Source organism: Vidua chalybeata, chromosome 5 (assembly GCF_026979565.1).
Source record: "Vidua chalybeata isolate OUT-0048 chromosome 5, bVidCha1 merged haplotype, whole genome shotgun sequence".
In the NCBI taxonomy this organism is placed as follows: domain Eukaryota; kingdom Metazoa; phylum Chordata; class Aves; order Passeriformes; family Viduidae; genus Vidua; species Vidua chalybeata.
In genome coordinates, this window is record NC_071534.1 from 50,590,967 (window position 1) to 50,611,329 (window position 20,363).

Sequence of the window (20,363 nt, forward strand, 5' to 3'; positions counted from 1 at the left end):
CTCAAAAATACTGCTGACTTAAAATAGATGCTGCAGGGCTTTCCCTCCAATTCTACAATAGCTTGTTTTCACAGATTGGAAAACAGAAGGGCCAGTTCTCAGGTCTGGGTATAAAGAGGAAAAGGAAGCCAGGAGAAGCCCTAAGCGTAAGGATAATACACCTTCTGTGGTCTTTTTTCAAAAATAGAATTCTAAAAGAAAATCCAGCTTAAAAATGACTAGCATTATATGGCCACACCTGAATAAACACTTACTTCCCTCAAAAAGTTTTTTGCTTCTTAAAATCAGTTAAACGAGGCCATGCAGTACAACTGTGATATCTGAAAATGAAGGTATCTGCCTGGTAGGAGGCAGAGTTCCTTCTCTGGCCTCTACAAGACCCCGTAAGTCAAATGCTGGCACATGTGTGAGGCCCCTTTTCATACCTTTGATCCCCACATAAAGGCAAGAGTGGAGCGAGAGGGCTGGCATTGTGCGAGCTGTGCACTGCTGTCAGCCCTGGCTCCTTCAAATGGCCCCTCTGCACTTGCTATGACAGGTGGCCCATATGAAGAGAGGGAGGATTAGGTTCCTTCTGTGCCCTCTAAGTAACTGGCATAGATTACTGGCTCCTACAAAGGGATTTAAACATACCTTTCTGAACAAAAAGCAGTATATACATGAGCATGTAACTGGATGCTCAATTTGTATGAGTAATTGGTCTGGTTGTATTTGTCAATGCAGCAAATGTATGTAGAAATGACCAGCCAAAGACACAATTACTTGTATGCAAAACTGACTTAAATGATGAGAAATTGAACACAATGAAATAATCTACATGATTAAGGAAAATAATCATTTGAGATTAACAACATACTTTCTTTTAACCTCAATTTTACTGCATTCTTTCCCTATTCTCATTAATTAACTGGCTTTGTGAACAGAATACTAAAAAAAAAGGAAAAATGTTACTTATACATCTCCTATGGATTGCTTGGACTTTAAGTGAAACTAACAAAGGATTATAGTGGATTTAGATGAGTTCTGTATTCAAATCAGCTTCTGCTTTCCCAATTATCAAAACATAGCATTAAAAAGAGAAACAATGTCACCCTTCACGCACTACTTGTGACATTTATGATATTTTCCTCCAAACATTTGGTGTCTTCCACCTGCACAGCAGCCACATTTCTTTTTCCACTGCAGAGCCTTGTACACTGCAACAACTACCATTAAGGTGAGTGTAACAGCAAATAGATTTTTTTCATTATTATTTTTAGGAAACCACAAGACATCATTGTTTTTCTTCCTAGTCTGGGTAATTTTGCACTACTGCTACTATTTCTGTCGGGGTTTCAATTACCAAAACATATGTAGTGTCCATACAGCCCTCTATGCATAGCTGGGGAAAGCAATGAGAGTTCCTTGGCACTTACATATGTCCCACTGCTTAAAGGGCATTCTGAAAAATTTAGGCTTATGTTGCATGTTTTCGTAAAAAACCCCAGAAAACCACTTTTTTTTGGTCTTCTCTGGATGCAATTAATCATAATTCTCTAGCAAGAGTAATGAATAGAGGGGTAGACAGCAAGGGTAGGTAGCATTTTTACTAACCTATCTGCCAAATGAACCGCAAGTCTATCTTTCCCACCCTGGTCCTGAGAAATTGAGGGATGCTGTCTCAGGAGTGTGCATCTTCATGTCCAACTATTTATGGTCTAAACCCTCTTTCAGTATTAATAGAATTAACCTTTTCCTCAAAATGACTAAAAATAATCTAGGAATGTCTTCCTTCCTTTTGAATAATTTACTATTTTAATTTACTTTTATTTAACGTTTTTATCCCCTTTACCTCTTATCCCCCATCTAAAACGTTTTGCTCAGTACTACCTTCATTTTCTTCTAACATCTTTTTTGCCTATTTAGTTTCATTTTATTTCACTACAAACCAGTATATTTTCACAGTTTGCCAAATCCTGTTAGTCAAAGATGAAAAACTCTGTCAAATCCACACACTCAAACAACCCCCCAGCCCCCCTGCCTTCTCCCCTAGATGCACCAAGTGATCTCACTCAAATGGAGGTGGGGCACAGGGGCAGAATGCCATTGTCTAACACATGCAAGTCTGCACATATTTGTAACTACATCAAAAGAAAAGGCTGACCGTGGTCATAACTTTCACACATGCAGCTATATGGTAAGGAAGGACAAGAATAAATTTTACAACATATTAGGTCAAAATAAAACCATGAGGCATTTAATTAGCTTCAGTGCAGGCTTGCTAGGTCACCGTCACACCACCAAGAGTTCAATGTACATTCCTCCCTGTGTGCTGCCCCTCACTCCACTTCTCACTTCAGCTGTGAGCTCAGGTGATGACCTTGTGATGTGACGACTTTCAGCCTCCTCTTACTGCTGGAATTTTTTGCTTTGACATCTGGTGATTTTAGGCCCTATTTAGACTGGACAGCTGCTGTCAGTTGTGACACTAAGAGCTCTTGGCCTCAACTGCATCTTCACAACAAAAGAATGTGAAGAAGCAAAAACAACCCCCAGCCTATGAAAATCTTTCAATCCAGGTAAAAAGACCTCCAGAGTTTGAAAATCTTTGTCTGGTCAGATCCACAGCTTCCCTGAAACACAGTTTACATTTGTAGTTTACAGCTGTGGAACTACAGTCCAGTTTAAATGCTCTGCTGTGGGAAAGGTGTGTGAGAAGCTGGGAAGTGAAAACATTGTAATAATGCAAGGATCTTGATAGCCTGTCAATAATCTGGTCCTTTCTTCAAGCCAAGCACCACCATTCAGTGAATGTGAGAAGGGCAGTGGGGCTCCAGCAACCATCTCCCTGCTCGCCTCCCTCTTTCTCTGGAACAGTGAGCACATCCCCGTGTGGCCTGATTTGCAATATTCCCCAGAGCTTGTGGCAAAGTTATTTTTCAGTCTCATTTTTATTGTGAACTTCAACATTAGTGTATCCAGGCCAATGGTAAAAGACTTTGATGTCTCTTCCTCACAGATCTGTAATTTGGAGAGTTTTCCATATTACCTGAAAGAAGCCAATGAATTTCTAGTTTGTCCACTAATTTTTTCTTAAGGCCTTTAGGTCTTAGGTGCCTCAACAAGGATCTTTTGTGGCAGCTACACAGCACAACACATTAACAAAAGATAAACTAAATTAACTGGATTTTATATGAGGTCATTCCTTTGAATGAAAGACAGCCTACTTTTTTCTTTTTTATAAAACAAAAGAACACTTACAAAGGTTAAAAAAAACCCAGGGAAAAAATAAGAAGAAAGTCTGAAAACATCATCTGAAAACAACAGAAATGTTACAATTTATCTTATGAATAAAAGAAATATAAGGATAGCAAAATAACAAATTCCAGAAACAGATATTTTTCCTTTTATTTAACACGCATGGATTGAAAGAAAATTCATTTAAGCTTGCATTTTTCAGGACAGAACTCCTGAAGGTTTTGCTGGCCACCACACAGTTTAGCACATCTGGTATTCATCTATATTTTAATCTAATATTTTTCATTTACATAATAATTGTCACTTATGTAATAATCATAGTCTTTTTTTCTGTGCTGGGAAAACAAGATTTTTTTAGAACTGCATTAAAAAGGGATCAGAATGCAAACTCATGAGAGAACAAGTGATATTGACAGTGAAAATGACAATATTACATAACTTTGCTTATTTAAAGAAAAGGTATTCTACTCTCATGCTCTAATAAAAATATTTTAACAGCTGAATTTTGTCTTTATGTATAAAGACCTCCAACAGTTTTCTCTTTATTTTTACTTATAGCAAACAAACGTTGCACAACCAATGGTAAATCAAATAGAGACTGAGGAAGCAAGGGGTTAAATAAGCAGACCTGAGTCCTGAAGTAAGAAATAATGGATATTCAAGTACGATGATTTTACTTGTTGCTTATACTACACATTTGAACAATTTATCCCCACAAAAGAGTATCTAAGTTACAATCCTCACTCTTCCACAACTGAAAAAGTGCATTGAGAATAACCTTTCCACAGTTTGCTTTGAGAGTTACTTATTGCACAAGGGAAATGAAACATCCTCTCAGGGTTGCAGTGGCTGTTTAAATACTCTATGTAAAGCTGTAATGAATCTCTGTAGGAAAGCAAAATGTCAACAATAAAAAATGTGAGCTAAAGCTCCCCTAATTTCTGAATTATTATGAACAATAGAATAAATAAATCTAAAAGGGTTATACTTACCGGAACATCAACATACTTGGCAGCTGCTTTTACCTTAAGAAAATTAAGCATAAAACACACAGTAAGTACTTATTACGAAAAATTGCACACATTTTCAGAATTATGAACAGAAAGAAGAACAGAACCTTTAAGAATCCAAACACTTACAGTGAATGAAACTAATGATGAGAAGAAAGTGCCTTCATCATATCTTGACAATTTAGACAGCACACCTTCTAACACTGAAACAACCTGGAGGAAAAGCACAGAGAAAAATCTAAATGCACAGTGTGAAAATAAATATTTGGAATGAGAATGTGAACTTTTCTTCCTCATATTTGTCTTAATCAGCAGGGCAACATGAACTGTTAATCTGATCACTTTCTCCACCTCACAAAGTGCTGAAATCAAAGATAACCTTCTTTCTGCAGCTTCACTTATTGATCAAACAGATGGAAACTGCTGAACTACTGCAGAAATATAAACCCAACCCAAAGTGTCTCCTGAGGCAGGCCTGCTTCCAACACAACACTGCTGCCTCTAGAACGTAGTTGAATATAGCAGTGTGTGCACCCAGCATGTGTTTGGGCAGACATCACATGTTATTTTCTAGGACCACAGTTTCAAAGATGATGGAGCACAATTGCTAAAAGTGGTGATTGTGATACCATGTTTCTTCTATTTTTGCTGTTAAACAGAAAACCAGCTCTGATTTCACCTGGAAGTGTAATAGCACTGGTTTTCTGTCAGCAGCATGAGCTGTTGAGCTGCTACTCCATGGCCAAGAAGGAGGCAAGAAAATGTATGCCAAAAGTCCCTGGTATGATGTGGTTTCTCTCCCCTGGACTTCCACCTGCTATTGTCTGAGTAGCGTGACTCCTCAGTAAGAGGTCTGAATAGGTGTTTTTGACAAAATTTTGTTCTGACAAAAAAAAAATATTAGTTGCATTAATGACAGCTTTAATGTTTAAACCCCCCCCAAATTTGCCTTAAAGCAAACAAAGTTCCTTTTCACATCCCTCTGTGCTATTTTGTTGCTCAAGTGATTCACAGTATATAACATATCTGTCAGCCATTGTATTCATGCACATTTATTTTACACATATAAATTGCTTTCCAGTTATATATAAAGATTGTTTTAAAAGTCATCCCCTGCTCCCAAAACAGTCATTCCCACAACCAAGAGTATAATTTTATGAGTGTGAGGACAGAACAAAATTCCATCTGGCATGCTGTTAATGGGCCCTGTAACAGTGTCACAACAGTGTCACTTCCAGAGGAATTGAGATCATCACTTTACAATAAACCCTGCTCTTAACAGTTCAAGGAGCAGGAGGAAGTGCAAAACTACATTTGTCATTTATCAATCTAACCTGTCATATTTACAGTGATTAATTAAGACACCAGTACATACGTGCCAATCAAAGAATAAATCCACATCACAAGAGAGAGTGGCAGTTGTTTCTGCACCCGCTTTATTAGACCAAATATCAGCTTTCTGCTTTGCAGTTGAATGCCTGTGAGAAGCTGCTGTTCATACTTTAACTCATTTTATCTGATTGACAAGGATTCTTTCTCCAGAAAAGTGTTCAACTTTATCGTGCAAAGATTGGCTAAGGAAAAGGCTGATTTCATAAACAACATGGTGTCCACAGTGCCAACATATAAATCCAATGCAATGGGACACAAAACAACAGAGAGCAAAACATTTCAGCATTGAGGATGTCTGTGTAAACAAAAGGCTTAGTTATGTAGCTGGACACTTATTTTCTGAGATACCAGTGTACAGATTTGTGAAACTCTAGAAGTATTTCTGCACATACCTCACAATCCATGAATTGGTTACCCTGAGACACACTGTGCTTTGTTTCACTGTTTTGTGATATTCCTGTGATTTCTTGGACACTTTAGACTGATGTGTCTTGTGTAAAAACTGCCCAGTACAGTTCTTAACAAGTAAAACCTCAACGAAGGAAAAGTGTTATTTTCAGTTTCATAAGTGACTTGCAGCTAAAAACAATGATTGAAACACTTATTCCACTGAGACTCAAAGAAGGTAATAAAGAGGTGAAGGCTGGAAAATAGTGAAAATATATTAGATACAAAAGATGAATGCATATGGGTATCATGCACATTGATGTGCATTTTTTCTGCCCAAAACCAAGAGCTAAACCTCAGCCTTCCTTTGTACCCTCAGAAGCTTTCTGCCTTGAAACAGAAGCAATCAGGATGTCACTGGTATTTCATATCTCACATGAGGAGAGACACTGGTTAAGCTTCCAGTGATCAGCCAATGACATGGAATATTTGCTTCCTGTTTTGAGATTTCAGCTTCTGGTATTACTGTGATAACTAATAATGCAAATCCCTCTGTATTGACAGCAGTTGTCACTAGAATTTCTTGTACATACATCCAGGAGGAATATGACTATATTTTTCCTTTTTTATAATCTCAGATATTAAGGGAAAAAAAAAAGTTTAACCTTTAATAGCATGATTTTTTCTGATCAAATTCCCCTTTCTTCCTCTTCCTTTTCAATAATGCTAAAGTAATAAACTGGAAGAATACTTAGGAGCGATGATAGGCAACATGTAAAACTTGAAACTGTTGAGTTGAACTGCTTGTAATTATGCTTACATCAAAACTTCACTTTAGACCAAAAATGTGTGACTTCTACACAGTTTTCAATAAGTGGACACATTTATTTTAAACTTCTATAATGATTCTACAAAGCCTTCCTCTTCAACTAGGTGTCAATCCAAAAGGCAAATTCTCAACCCCCATCGCCCTCAGCAAGCTGTGACAAGCAAAAATAAAGGCATGATGAAAATATGACCAGAATCTTATTTTTTGTCACTAACCCACAAATTGTAAATATATGGCCTATTCATCCTACTTTGACAATCAGATATTTCTGGGTAGATTGCAATGTACTGATAAAAAACTTCTTATAAAATCTTTTATTTTCTGTCATTATTTGCTGTGTCCTTCAAACTATTCAGGATGGAAACTTTTTTTTTTATATCAGTCACTTAAGACTTTTACTGGAGTAGAGGTGCTACAGAAAGACAATACATTGTTTAAGTTTTCTTCACTTATTCTGCAAGTCCTTATACCAAAACACATTTTATTTTTAAATATGAAGGCCTAAGAATCAATTTTAAGAAACAACAACTTATAAAATGTTTTTAATTAAAGGGTTTGTGAACCAAAATCTCATTAAAAAGTTAATCTCTGGATAATGTCCACCTCTAAATACAAAATTAAAATACTAAATGCTAGGAAGAAAGTTCTCATGTAAGAAATTCAACAAAAAATAACACATGGTATTATGTAAGACAATATTGATTTAGTCCTACCAGTTCTACTAGTTGCTAGCAATTCCTATGTACAACAGAAACACAGAAGACAAACTTATCTCAATAGCAGGCTGCACAGAAATTGTTTACTCAGCTGTTATAAAATTTAATTTTGTAAATTCAGTATTATTTGCACAAATAGTATTTACAAATCGTGTTGTCCCCTACAATTTTCCTTATTTCCATATACTTTATACAATTTCCATATTTCCTTATACTGTGTGATATTTGAATATATCTCCAAAGTTCAACCACTTTCTGCTGTAATATAAATTAAAATGTAAGTAGTTTTACCTTTGAAACAAGAAGTGAAATAATTTCTTTAACAGTCTCTTCAATCAAGTCATCTATTTTTGAATGGTATTGTTGCTGTAATTCAAAAGATAAAAAAGCATTAGCATGTATATGAACACACACTTTTGTCATAAGTCATAAATGGTGCAAAGCTGATAACCCTGCCAGATCAGATTTACTTAAAATTATCATTTTGAACATCAGAAGAACAAACCCTTGAAAATGATCCACCCAATCAACAGTTTCTTACATTCTGTGTTGAAAATTTTCCCATGTACACTGTTGAGTTAAGCAGCTAATGGGGTTATTATTTAGATGAATTGAGTTCTTATACTTATTCAGGCGAAGGAATGTGAAGGATAGTTTTTGTCTTCTCCTATATAATTAAGGTGGCCATGTATTTTTTTCTAAAGGGTTGGTTTAGCTGGAGAAGCAAAAAGACTAGAATAAGATTTAATTAATACAGCATTTCATGTCTGACAACTCTCATTCATAAGTTATTTTAAATGTCCACTAGAAATAAAATGAGCTCCAATTGTTCATCCTGAAAGAGCCTTTCTGTTAGCACAGTGAGCTTCAGTTTATACAAATCTTACAATATGCTCAAGCAAGGGCAAAATTAAAATTTCATCAACAAAGCAGAATAGATGGTAACAAATTAATAGGCCATAGAAGGTATAATAAAACAGACTTCATTCTCCATAGACTTTTTCTTTTGATTTTCCATAAAGAATCTGCCTTTAAGTAAATGCTTTTAAAATAAATCCGAAAGACTTTTTAGATAATCCTACCGAGCTCCCTTCTGAAATTAACAGGAACTAGGGATCCTATTCTGTCAAGGAGGCACATCAATTTAAACAGTAATTCTTCCTTTAGAAACATTTATCTGACAGCAGAGATCGTCCCCAATAGCCACTTCACAGAAAATGTGACTTGTAAAGACTAACCCTATCTTCCTAGTTCAAGGCTACTTGGAACAGCTAACAGCATAATGCTTGGAGCAAAAGTACTGAGGTCAGTGTAAACATCAGCCTAACTTAGCAGCTGCCAGCTGAATAGTTTTCAGAGTTCTAAGTTTTTAAAGGCGTTTTTCATCCATTTCAGAGCTGCCATACAGATCAAAACATTAATTCTGATCTGCTGAAAATTTTTAGGAATGATTTTTTAAAAAGCACAGATATTGAACTTGAGTTTTATTAAGAGAGAATAAAACCATGAGATGTGTTTGCCCACATACATGTGTCTGCTACAGGTACTAACACCAAATGTCAATTTTTGCTTTTAATTTCTTTTCATGTTTAAGAACACTTGAAAAATGTAAATACACAACTCAGACAAACAGCTGCAGTCACACTGGAACAGTAAGAGTATACTAAAAATACATCAAAGAACTTTCTACATTTTCGTATTTATTACAGTCCAACCATATTAATATCTTGACCAGTAGATTATTGTCTTGATCTGCTAAAGGGTCTAATCACCCCAAACAATGTGTGATGTCTGCTGCTTACAAGTCTTCAGAAGACAATGCTTTCTTACTGTCTGGAAACCATAAACAATTATTCTCCCACTGATGAATGTCAAAACTATATATACTCTGTGATCCATAAAAAATCAGTAGTCCCTCCCAGAAAGTGTCTGCAACTTTATCTCCACAGTACAGTAAATGATTTATGTATGTAAGATCAGTTCCCATTTTTTGTGAGTTTTTTCCTTGTAATATTTTTCTTTTCTTTTTTCTTATTCTTTTTTTCTTACCACAAAGCAAATATAATTTTGTAGAAATGGTGTATAAACAGTAACTTCATTTCTGAACAAGGCAGAAAAAGAAATGAATCAAGCCTTTCAAAAACCACAAAGTTCCAAAACCATGACACATTTCTTTAGAAATAATTTTTAAGTTACATTAATCTCATTTTTTTTTCATTATTTATTTTGAAAACATGAGATCATAAATACTCTAATCCACTCCTCTTCAGTGCTAATTTCCACTAAAACAGTCACCCTCAGCAAAACAAAACTTCAGACCCTTATGAACGATGATTTGACTCTGGGCTTTAAGAAGATGGCTGAACTTTGGCTCCTAGTGGACTGGCTGACAGTGCAGGAGGCATAATCCAGAACAGGCAAGAGGAATGGCACATCTGGAGAAGGGGGTTATGCCATCTGTCTGCAGGGCATTATAGAGGTACTGGTATTGCCTGTCCCCAAAGCAGCGTTACTGCTTGTACACACATGAGAGGTGAAGTGGCAGCATCAGCTCAGAGCAAGAGCTGATAGTTGTGGTTTACTTCTGATGAGCCTCACTCAGAGATGAAAGAATCCAAAATTTTGTGACCTGGTAAGACATGACACTGAGTCTGAAAAACAGAGAAGTGAAGACTTCATCTGGAATCGCCCTGGAGGATGAACAAGGAAAGAACTGGGAAGCTGATGATCAGTCTGCGGCACAGTCAGACTGTGAAGGAATTCTGAGGGGCTGGCTAACAAATTAACATGAAAAGCAACATTACCATTTAAAATAAAAAGTAGCTGTTAACATTCAATGAAAAAATGCAAATTAAAAAACAATGTAAAGGCACTTACCCATTGACTAGCAAACTGGTTCATGTCACGGAAAACCAAAAAGAAAAATAAAGACGACAGGGTGGAACAGGAAAATGATGAATGTCTCATTGGATTAGGAAAAAAAAAGACAATTACACTGAATATGCTCACTTGAAAAGATCAGTCAATGAAATGAAGAACTGCAAAAGTCAACTGAAAAACATATGTACAAATAGTGTAATTGTGAAGGTGGCTAAAGCAGATATACATTTTTTGTTGCCAAATTCTGAAAAATGTTTTTACTGTCTCTCCAAAAGTAAATCAAACTAATTACAAACCAAATTACATGCCAATGCATTAGCACAGAAAGAACAGTCTAAAATTGGTAATCTCACCAATCTACATAGTATACTCTTTTTATTTCACAGATTATTCCTGCTGAGAGTGACAACACGGGAGTGACGGAAGTCAGTGAAGTTTACATTTCCTTCAAAAGCACATCAGTGCTCCACTGTGAAATATCTACAGTCCTGGCAGCAGACTACTGCCAAAACGGACCCTATCCTTGGAGACCAAATTAAAAAAACCCATTAAATTGCCTGGTTATTTCTTTCCTCTGTTTTCAGCATATTCCTAGGCATGAATGCTGTGTCTATAATCCATTTAAAACCAAACCTTACTAAATTAAAATCTGTCTGCAAAGGCCAATATTTTGGCTCAATTTTACAATTACAAAGGAGTCCTGAAAAGGGCTCTTTTTCTGTTGGAGCCCGAGAGAAATTCCTGGAGGGGCTGAGAGTCAAGAAATCATCTGAATGTTCAACACACTCACAGGTCAAAGCAAACAAATTACAGAAGCACTCTGTGTGCTCTCTGGTGGAAGATGATGGGTTGTGTCTCGCATGATGCTACTAGGGATCAGCTGATGCACAGTTCTGTACCAACAGAGCTATGATGCATCTCAGTTAGTTTGAAATTATTCTCAGGGCAGTCTGCAGTATGTTTCAGATCAACCAAACATAAGAATTAAAGATACAAAATTCCACGTACCTCTTGCCCCCCATCCAGTATGCAGAGTTTAGCTGTCTGTTTCTTGGCGTCAACTAAGACGTTAAACATTGTGCACAGGTAAGAAGGTATACGCAAGTCTGTTGATTTGTTTGTCTTTTGCAGTTTCAGTTCAAATGCAATTCTTGTTCTGTTTATTAAAACACAATTTGTAATATGAGTATCTCTGATAATCCTGAACAACCACAGTAAACATGTATAAATTTTACTGAACATGTTGGCTTAACAATATTCATATGCATGAGAACATTTTAGAATTAAAATTCTGTAAATTCAGAATATCAACCTTTCAGTAAATAATTGCACTGATGGTAATCTCAAGGTTCAGCACTTCTTTAGTGAATTCAGTTGAACAATAAAAGTATTATCTTCATGCTTTCTATATAACAGTATGTTTCCTTGTGTTTAAAATAAAGCAATGAAAATACCCCTTATTTTCCAGCTTTTCTATGCTAAATGCTGTTTATTGTATAAAATGCTTGCTTCTAAGAATATAATGAGAAATTCCTCTTCTAGCTTTAATGGAAAGAGAATTTTAGTAAAGAAAATGAGTTTAATATTAATAAAATATGAATATTTATATTGAAAACTAAGACTTTTATGAGATGCATAACATAAACTCCCTATTTTCTTCTCACAACAGTGTAAATAAGGAGCAATGTCACTGAAATAAACTGTCATTCAACATACTTAAAGTGTTTTATTTCCACCCTTATTTTTAAATGTGGGTTCGAGAAATTCACACAATATTTTTAGAAGATGGGAATAGAAGAATCCTATTTCAATTTTAAAAATTCTTAAGATCATATTAATATCACAAGAAGAGTTATAATAGAAAGAATTCTGTATTTTTTTTCTGCGTTGCTACTCTAATCTTTATTACCTGACATACAGTATCTTTGACCATACAAAAACATAATTAGTGTATTAAGACTGGTATATTATGTATTAAGTTAAAAATATTAAGATATTTTATAGTCATGTTGATGAGACAGTAAAGTTTTTTTTTTCTTTTTCTAGCTCAAATCAATATAATCCATGTATAATCCATTTTCTACTCTATGTTTTTTTAGACTAGGATTATACTAATAGTCTTCCAGTCCTTTAAGATTTCACAATTTTTCTAAGATTTCTTAGATAATTGTAATTGACTGAGCTTCTATGCCAAATTCTTTACAACAGATGGATTGCTTTAATTTTAGTGTTTCCTACCTTTCTTTGTTAGAGCTTTAACTTTTATTCCATTCCCTGTAGCATTCCACTTTTATAATAAAATAGAAAAGTTCTTTTAAATGTTTCTGTTGTTTAATAATGATTTCATCACTCTAGCTCTAGCAACGGATCATATCCTTAGATTCTACTCATAGCCTGAACCTCTAGGCTCATAGCCTGAGGTTCTAATTTTTCCTACTGTGTTCAGAGAAAATAATGCAATACTATGCCATCTGTAAAGATTCTCTGCTTGTTTAGCCTCTCTTATCAATATTTTATTGATATTTGTGTAATATTGTAATATTACATAATACTGTAATATGCAAAATGTAATATTTGCATTTTATGATTAACACAAATTATCTACAAAATTAATTTTCCCCCATTCTATTATTTTTTTTAAATCTGTATTTTTATATGTCCAGATTAAGCTTTCTGAAGCACCTGATTGTAGACCTCTGTAAATTTTCTAGACATACAGATATTTCTTCTAAACTTAGTGATATTTACTGAAACCTATGGCAAGGTCTTTTCAGATCACCTATATTTAATTTGAAAGAATATACCAATAACGCTAAGATACAGCTCAAGGAAAAACAGCATTACATTTTCTGTAATTTTCAGAAGTTTAGCACTACAAAACTTAATTTCAGTTGGATGACTATCAGGCAGCTTTCTTATGTTTGTTGTATAAACGCAGAAATATTGTCACTCTAGGTTTGTAATATATTTCTGAGTTCTGTTAATATTTTCCACTAATATGGAATAGAAAAAATCCAAACTTGATTTATTCACTTCCAAGGGTTTATTCACAACAGACAGAGAAATTCTCCTTGGTATTTCCTAGATGTTGCCAAACTGCTGATTGCCAGATACTGTAAATGAACAGAAGTCATGATCTCTTTAGAACTGCCCTGGTTCCAGTTCCAGTATTCTGGTATAGATATACCTCTGCAAGCCAGCATGATCCCGCCTGTGTCAATTTTCAAATCTCTCCTAATTTTTAAGTGATCATTTCAACTGTACCTTTTAACACAGGCTTCTATCATGTCAGTGGCCATGAGTTTAAGTCTCTGCTCTAAATGGTGGGCAAATTCTGGTTCTGGCCAGTGAAGATCAAAAACAAACATCTGCAGAGCATCCAGCTTCCAGAAAAGATCTTCTGATGTAGCTGATCCATTGCTATAAGAAACAAGACAAAACAAAGCCCCCAAGAAACAGAAGATAAATGTATGGATGTCTATCCCAGTTGCCACATAATTAAGGTAATAAGATTTTCTTATCACACCACCTTCCTCCTTCATTTCTGTGTATCTTTTAGCACAGTTGCTTTTATTTAAAAAATGTGAAAATGGTAGTGGGTAACTTAAAATATATCCCCTTAGGGTGACAAAAGTGAATGATTTCTCATTTGCTGGCTGAGAACTATGGCTGGATAAGGAGGTGGATTGGATGTTGGGGAGCATGGAAAATGAAATAGCTCAAGTTTCAGATCAAGATAGGAGAAATATAGGGTACAGGAATAGTAGGGATATTTTCAACACAGTGAAGATTTTGTGCATATATTTTCTTGCCTTCATAACTCTGGTAGATAAGTCTACCAGAGAAATGAGGATGCTAGTAGTAATACTGTAAAAGGGATAACCATAAATATAGCCCCTTGATAAATGCTCATGAATTCTAACTGAGGGAATAGCATCAGATCTGGGTGGGAAAAAAAAAGAGAAGAGAAACTATTTAAAGAAATTGGTGTACAAACAAAACCAGCAGATTAATATGGTTCTATGCCATCTCAGATTACCCATAATGTTTTAAAGTTCTTCCACCTTGATTTGATTGCTAAATTTAAATACAATCACTTGTGATAAATGCAACAACTTAAAAGTTAAACTAAGCAGTAAGTTCATTTACACTTCCACTGTCAATACAGATTAATTACATTTTCATGGTGTGTTATATTTCAATACCTGAGTTACCATTTAGGTTTAGTGTATACTATGCAATGTTGAATTCCAGGATGTGAGTGACACAAGCAACCAAAACTCAGTCTGACAGTCCCAGTTCAGATCCAAAGAGTTTAAATACATCTCTACTATAATTTTGCTTCTTCTGCCTTATGACTAAAGAAGAGAATTATCAAAGTGTTAAATGATCCCTGCTCTCATGGAAGGAGTCAATGAGCAACGATTGTGCTCAGGACAGAGCAGGGTCAGATTCAGAATGAAACAACCAGAAAGGACCTCTAATATCTGCCCATCTAATGCACCCCTCAGACAGTGGCACCACCACGGGGTCCTACCGCTGTAGCCAAGGCAGCGGGCAGTGAGGTGAATTAAAGCACAGCTCACATTCAGGGCCCTGAAGAGCAGCAGGGATGCAGCAGGGGCACTGCTTCAGTTGCACACTCGCATCCATCACCTTCCAGACACACCCACGTGCCCCCTTGTCCTTTGCTACCACAGCCAGAGCTGTCATCTGCAATGCTGCCTTGGTGCCCAGTGCAGCTCCAGACCAGGCGAGGGGACCATGACAAGCTGGCAGCAGGGGCTCCTGCCTAAGGAAAAGGCTTTCTCTGGGTGACCAGTTCTGGCTCTGGTTTTAATGGTGCAGGTTTTGATCTCATCATGGAGCATAGCAGGATATTACACAGTCCCAACACACTTTTTAGTTTAGACTTTTTCGATATTATACATATTTTCACCACTTATGTTACACAGTAACTGTTAATTTTGTAATGTATTGTGGTCTTGAAAGAAAACAGCAGAAACAGGAAAAAGGCCCATGGGACTGCTAAGGTTACAATTTGCACAGGGGTTCTACCTGCTGAGGGACCACTTTCATACATCCCTAAGTTTAATTAAGGAACAGAAAGAAAAAACAACCAAAGCTTCTGGAAAATTTATAAACCTGTTAGACTGTTTTTTAAGTTATATGACAAGCAAATATTGAAGATATCATTGCATCTGCTGTGATATTCAATCGCTGGCAGATGCTTTGTTTAGACCTTATCTGATTCAAAAGTGACTAAATCAAGTTTTGAGATGATTGGGGTAAAGAATAAGGACAAATCATATGGGGACAGAAATGGGACAATCTCAGTATTTATATAACTGTTGATAAAAACACATATTTTCTAGAAAACAAACCAAACTTTCTCAAGAAACAAAACTAATCATTTCCATCATCAGATAATAAAATTTAATCTTTTTTATTTTCCCATAGTTGTTTCTTTTTCACCTGATGGAACTCCAAAGGAAATTCTTTAGGACTCAGGAGGACTAATGAATTCATAATAACACAAATATATTCTTATGCACATTTATTACTTCGTTTACTACTACATTGTAGTAGCCACCTAATTTTGTTTAATTAGACTACCAAATAAAATTTCACAATTATAATAAATGTAATAACAGGCACAGTTCATGAAAGAATTAATTCTCTGCGACACTAATTTATTTGTTCTCTTTTCACATCATTTTGAGTTTTCATCCTTCAATTTTTTATTCAGCATTGTCCAATGACATTTGAATTTGACTAACATATTGTACTAATAAGATGAAGAAAATAAAATGCTACAACAGAAATTGTTTGTTCCTGGTTCACACATCCTAAAACAAATGTCTAATTTGTTTGCTAAATGCTGCAAAAGAAGAGCTAAACTCAGATTTTATGTCCTCCTGGCACAGGGGTAATTCCTGCATTCGAATCAAGATTGAATCTGTATCCATAATTTGAGAACCTTTTTTTTTTTTTTTTTTTTTTTGTGAAGGGACAGGACACATTCTTGGCTACTGAAAGGTTTTGATTTGAATGTGCATTGTAAAGCTACTTCAGTCTAAAGAAAGGAATAATATTGCTCTACCAGGAAACTGAACTGACATTCTTTCTTTAAAAACAATAATAGTTACCCATAGATTTAAAATTAAAACTCTTAAAATTAAAACTCTACTGCTTTGCTGGCCAAAACTTAACTTTTCAGGTACTGTCTAGTTGTCCATTCTTATTAATCATGTCATAGCAGTAACAGAAGATTACCAGGGATTAAAAGAGGCAAATATTATGCACATCCTGTTATATTCAAATTTATTTTAATGGGAATTTAACTTTGCAATTGGTCACACTTTGACTGGGAGAGTGAACCAGGTATCCCCAGAGGTCCCTTTTAAATTATTTTATGGCTTTATGCCTTGCATCATACTGAACACAGCACAAAAATAAGATCCAAGACATAATGTTTCTCCAAGAACCTGCAGCATATCAAATGTAGGAATTGCATGCAGCCTTAATTCACTTATCCACTGACAGCTGAAAGAGGCAGCTTCCCACTGGGCTTACCAGGTACCTAAGCAGTAGCAATTAGTCAAACAGTACACTAATAAAGTACACTGGTAGCAAGATACTCCCACACATGACTTCAGAGTAGATGTAGAATGAATAATTTCTTGCCTACATATGAAACTCCATAGGGTGGCTTGAGATATGAAAATATAAGTATTTAATATCTAAGAATATTATCAATCAACCCAAAGATTCAAAAGCAGCTGGTTTAATTTCTTCTACAATCTACCATGGATAGGGATGGTCATTTTACAAATTACTGCAATTGTTTTTTTAAGGTTACTACTGAGATACGATCCACTAGTGTTTTGGGAGGACCACTTACAAAACACAGCACAAGCACTACATCCATTGTGAGCCCCCAGCTTGTGAATTCCAGCTTTTCATTCTTTTTGCTGCCTCAAAATACATTTTCAGGGCTCAGAAAGTCAATAGAGAATTTCTTCAACAGAACAGGATTTTCAATAATTTCAGTGTCAGTTGCACTCAGCCCCATCTCTCTACTTTTCACCAGCAGATGAGGCAGAAGGATGGAGCAGAACCTTTGCAAGCATCAGTTAGTGTACAGTCCCTCAAAGACACTGGGGACAGAGCTACCCCCCCATGACTTCCCTCAGCTCAAGACTGAGGCAACCTAAGGATCAAGCAACCCAAACAAGTTTCTTAAGTCTTCTTACTGCATATTAGTATTTTTGGAAGGAAAGAAATTTGCCCCAGAATATAAATTTGTCTTCCAGAACGCTCAATAGGACCTAGTTATTCAAAATTCTTTATTCATAGAAAGCAGATCAGCCAGATTTCACCATGCCATGAGTCCTATGGCCATACTTCTAAATATCCATCCTTAGAAATGCAGGCCATGGCCTCCTACCACTTTACTGGAGGTAAGCTCTATCACTGGAATGTATGTGGCACTGCAGACACAACTCCTCAGAACAGAGATGAAAGATGGTCTCCTGACTCCTTCAGCACTCACAAACACACAGAGAGGTGTCCAGCACAAGAGCTCAGACATATTCAGACCAACTCTCTCTGTATCACTATTGGAGCACTGTGACTTCCCCAGCCTTGTCTCCCTCATCACTCATTACAGCTGAGCCATAGGAGGAGGAATATAGATGACACGTTTCCTTTGATGTTGCTTTTTCTGGGTGGAAGACAAGACAGGACTATTCTCCTATAAACACATATCTTATTCCAGGTTTCCTCAGCTTTGAATTTTCCTTAAGCTGATGTTTTATACTGGCACCTGATAGCAACAGACAACCTCAGGTGTGTTAAAATTACCCACATATCTAACTTAAAAGCCAGGTCCAGAAGATAAAAAAAAAAAAAAAAAGCCATTTAAAATAGTATATTTGAATTAATGAATAAGTAAGGAAAAACTCCTCGTCGTGGCTGATTGAAAGCATTTACAGAATATTCAAACATTTTTGCTCTTTAAGATTATCTTCAGCCAAATGGAAGAGTAATTCACAGTGCTCTGCATGTCTAGCCAATGTGTCCTCTGAGTTATCTTCTCCAGAGACCAATCAAGAAAAATAGACTACTACTCATAACAATTTCCCCATTTCACATTTCACTTTCCAATAACCAAAAAGAAGTGGAAAAAAGGTAATGATCTTTCTAAATGCGGTTATAAGTAGCATAAATTTATTGCTCCAAAACAAATGATCAAGGACAAAAAACCAAACAATTAATTAAAAAATATAAACAATGTTTTGTTGTAATGTTCAAGAGAATTGTAGCAACTTTAAAGTGAAAATTGGGAAAATCTATTTTCGTCAATAAAGCACACAAATAGATGCCCAACTGTGAATATATTTTCACTTCTTTTTCTTCAGCAAAATTCTTATGTAGGCACATAATAGCTCTATTGAATATGAATATACTTAAGCATGAGCTTGAGAGCATGGACACAAACCTTAGTAAAGTTTGGAGAATAATAATTCTCTTTCTATTACAGACAGAAGAGACACAGGACTTCAGCAAACCTTTAACACAGTCGGCTCACAGACTAGTCATTCTCATTCTTTTTGACTCTAGATTCTTCATTGTGTAATTCAAACTGATATTGAATAATTGGCCAAAATCATCACTTTCAAAGAGAAGGAGGAAAGTCCTGCAGAACTCTGTGATATACATAGTCATCTTCTTGCCAAATCATCAATTTTGTGGCCAGGAGGAGGGAGCACAGTGAAGTGGGAAAGAAAGACTTGGGGGAAGCACTGGAGAGGAGTCCACTTGTGCTCCTGAATTAGATGACTCTGCTGACTGTATGTATAATTCAGCGTACCCCTCTAGTCCATCTAAGCTGGGGTGTTCATCACACTGAAAGGGAAAACTGTCAGGAAGCTCTGGGTTTTGCTTAGCTGTATTGGAGCAAAAGTATTGGGTTACTCCTTGTTGAAGAACTTAACTAGCAAGTGTGTTCTTCCTGAAAAAGATGGGATGGGAGAAGAGGGAGAAAATAAAACCCTCCTCCTTTCTATTACATAACAGTGAAAGTGACCCACTTCCTCTGCCAGAAATTGAGCCACCATTACCAGGAGGAAGAAGGAAACTCCTTAGCATGGGAGGAGGGACAAGTGACTTACAGTGTTTTTGCTTTTTTTTTTTTTTTTACCCAAATATATGACCGTTATAAGAATGTACTTGGCTCTATCAGAATGCAGATAGGCTGATTTTTAAAATATTGCCTGAATACCAAAGTATTGTAAAGGTAACTTCATGCTGCCTTCAATTGAGACTGTCAATTCATACCCATTTTATAAATATAACCTCAAAGCTCTATGTTTTGGGGAAAGAACATTAAGAGGTACCTCCATCAGAGCCAGAATCATGGCAGATCTCTTCTAGAATGCTGTGTGGGGTGGCTGAAAGGGGGTGATGGCCTTACAAAGGTCACAACCACAGTAAGAGACACTGTTCACCCCCGCTTCTCTTGAAAAGCAGCAGAATGATAGCTACTTCTGGCAAGTGTTTACAGCATGTCAACCTCACTGCTCATCAAGTGCTATGAACACCTCACTGGTTAGTTTAGGATTTTATGCATACTGTGTCATATATACCATGAAACTAAATGCAAGAACATGTGCAAGGGGGATGAGCCCATGGCTGAATTTTACTATGCTTGCACATGTTTTGACAACAGACTAGATATATTGCTGCACAAACCCCTTTATTTAGGAAAGATCTACTACTATAATCCTCCAACCAGAATCTGTATTAATTATAAATTCAGTATTTCAAAATACATGAAATTTTATCTATACAATTTATTTTTACTGCATGGGGCTGCTAGAAAGCAGACTACAAGAGTACATCCAAGAT

General features: G+C 36.0%; 1 protein-coding gene across 8 annotated transcripts in view; it reads right to left on the reverse strand.

The window, feature by feature from the left end:
* Positions 1 to 20,363, reverse strand: part of CADPS2 (calcium dependent secretion activator 2) — a 281,254-nt gene that overhangs the window by 26,420 nt on the left and 234,471 nt on the right. For 4 of the 8 annotated variants that reach the window (XM_053942793.1, XM_053942795.1, XM_053942788.1 and 1 more), the window contains 6 exons: positions 13,716 to 13,871; positions 11,460 to 11,607; positions 10,449 to 10,463; positions 7,863 to 7,937; positions 4,377 to 4,460; positions 4,230 to 4,262 (listed from right to left, as the gene is read on the reverse strand). In XM_053942793.1, the coding sequence (XP_053798768.1) occupies positions 4,230 to 4,262; positions 4,377 to 4,460; positions 7,863 to 7,937; positions 10,449 to 10,463; positions 11,460 to 11,607; positions 13,716 to 13,871 (511 nt within the window). The remainder of the gene's footprint in view (positions 1 to 4,229; positions 4,263 to 4,376; positions 4,461 to 7,862; positions 7,938 to 10,448; positions 10,464 to 11,459; positions 11,608 to 13,715; positions 13,872 to 20,363) is intronic. The other 4 variants (XM_053942794.1, XM_053942792.1, XM_053942791.1 and 1 more) reach the window with 1 other exon arrangement.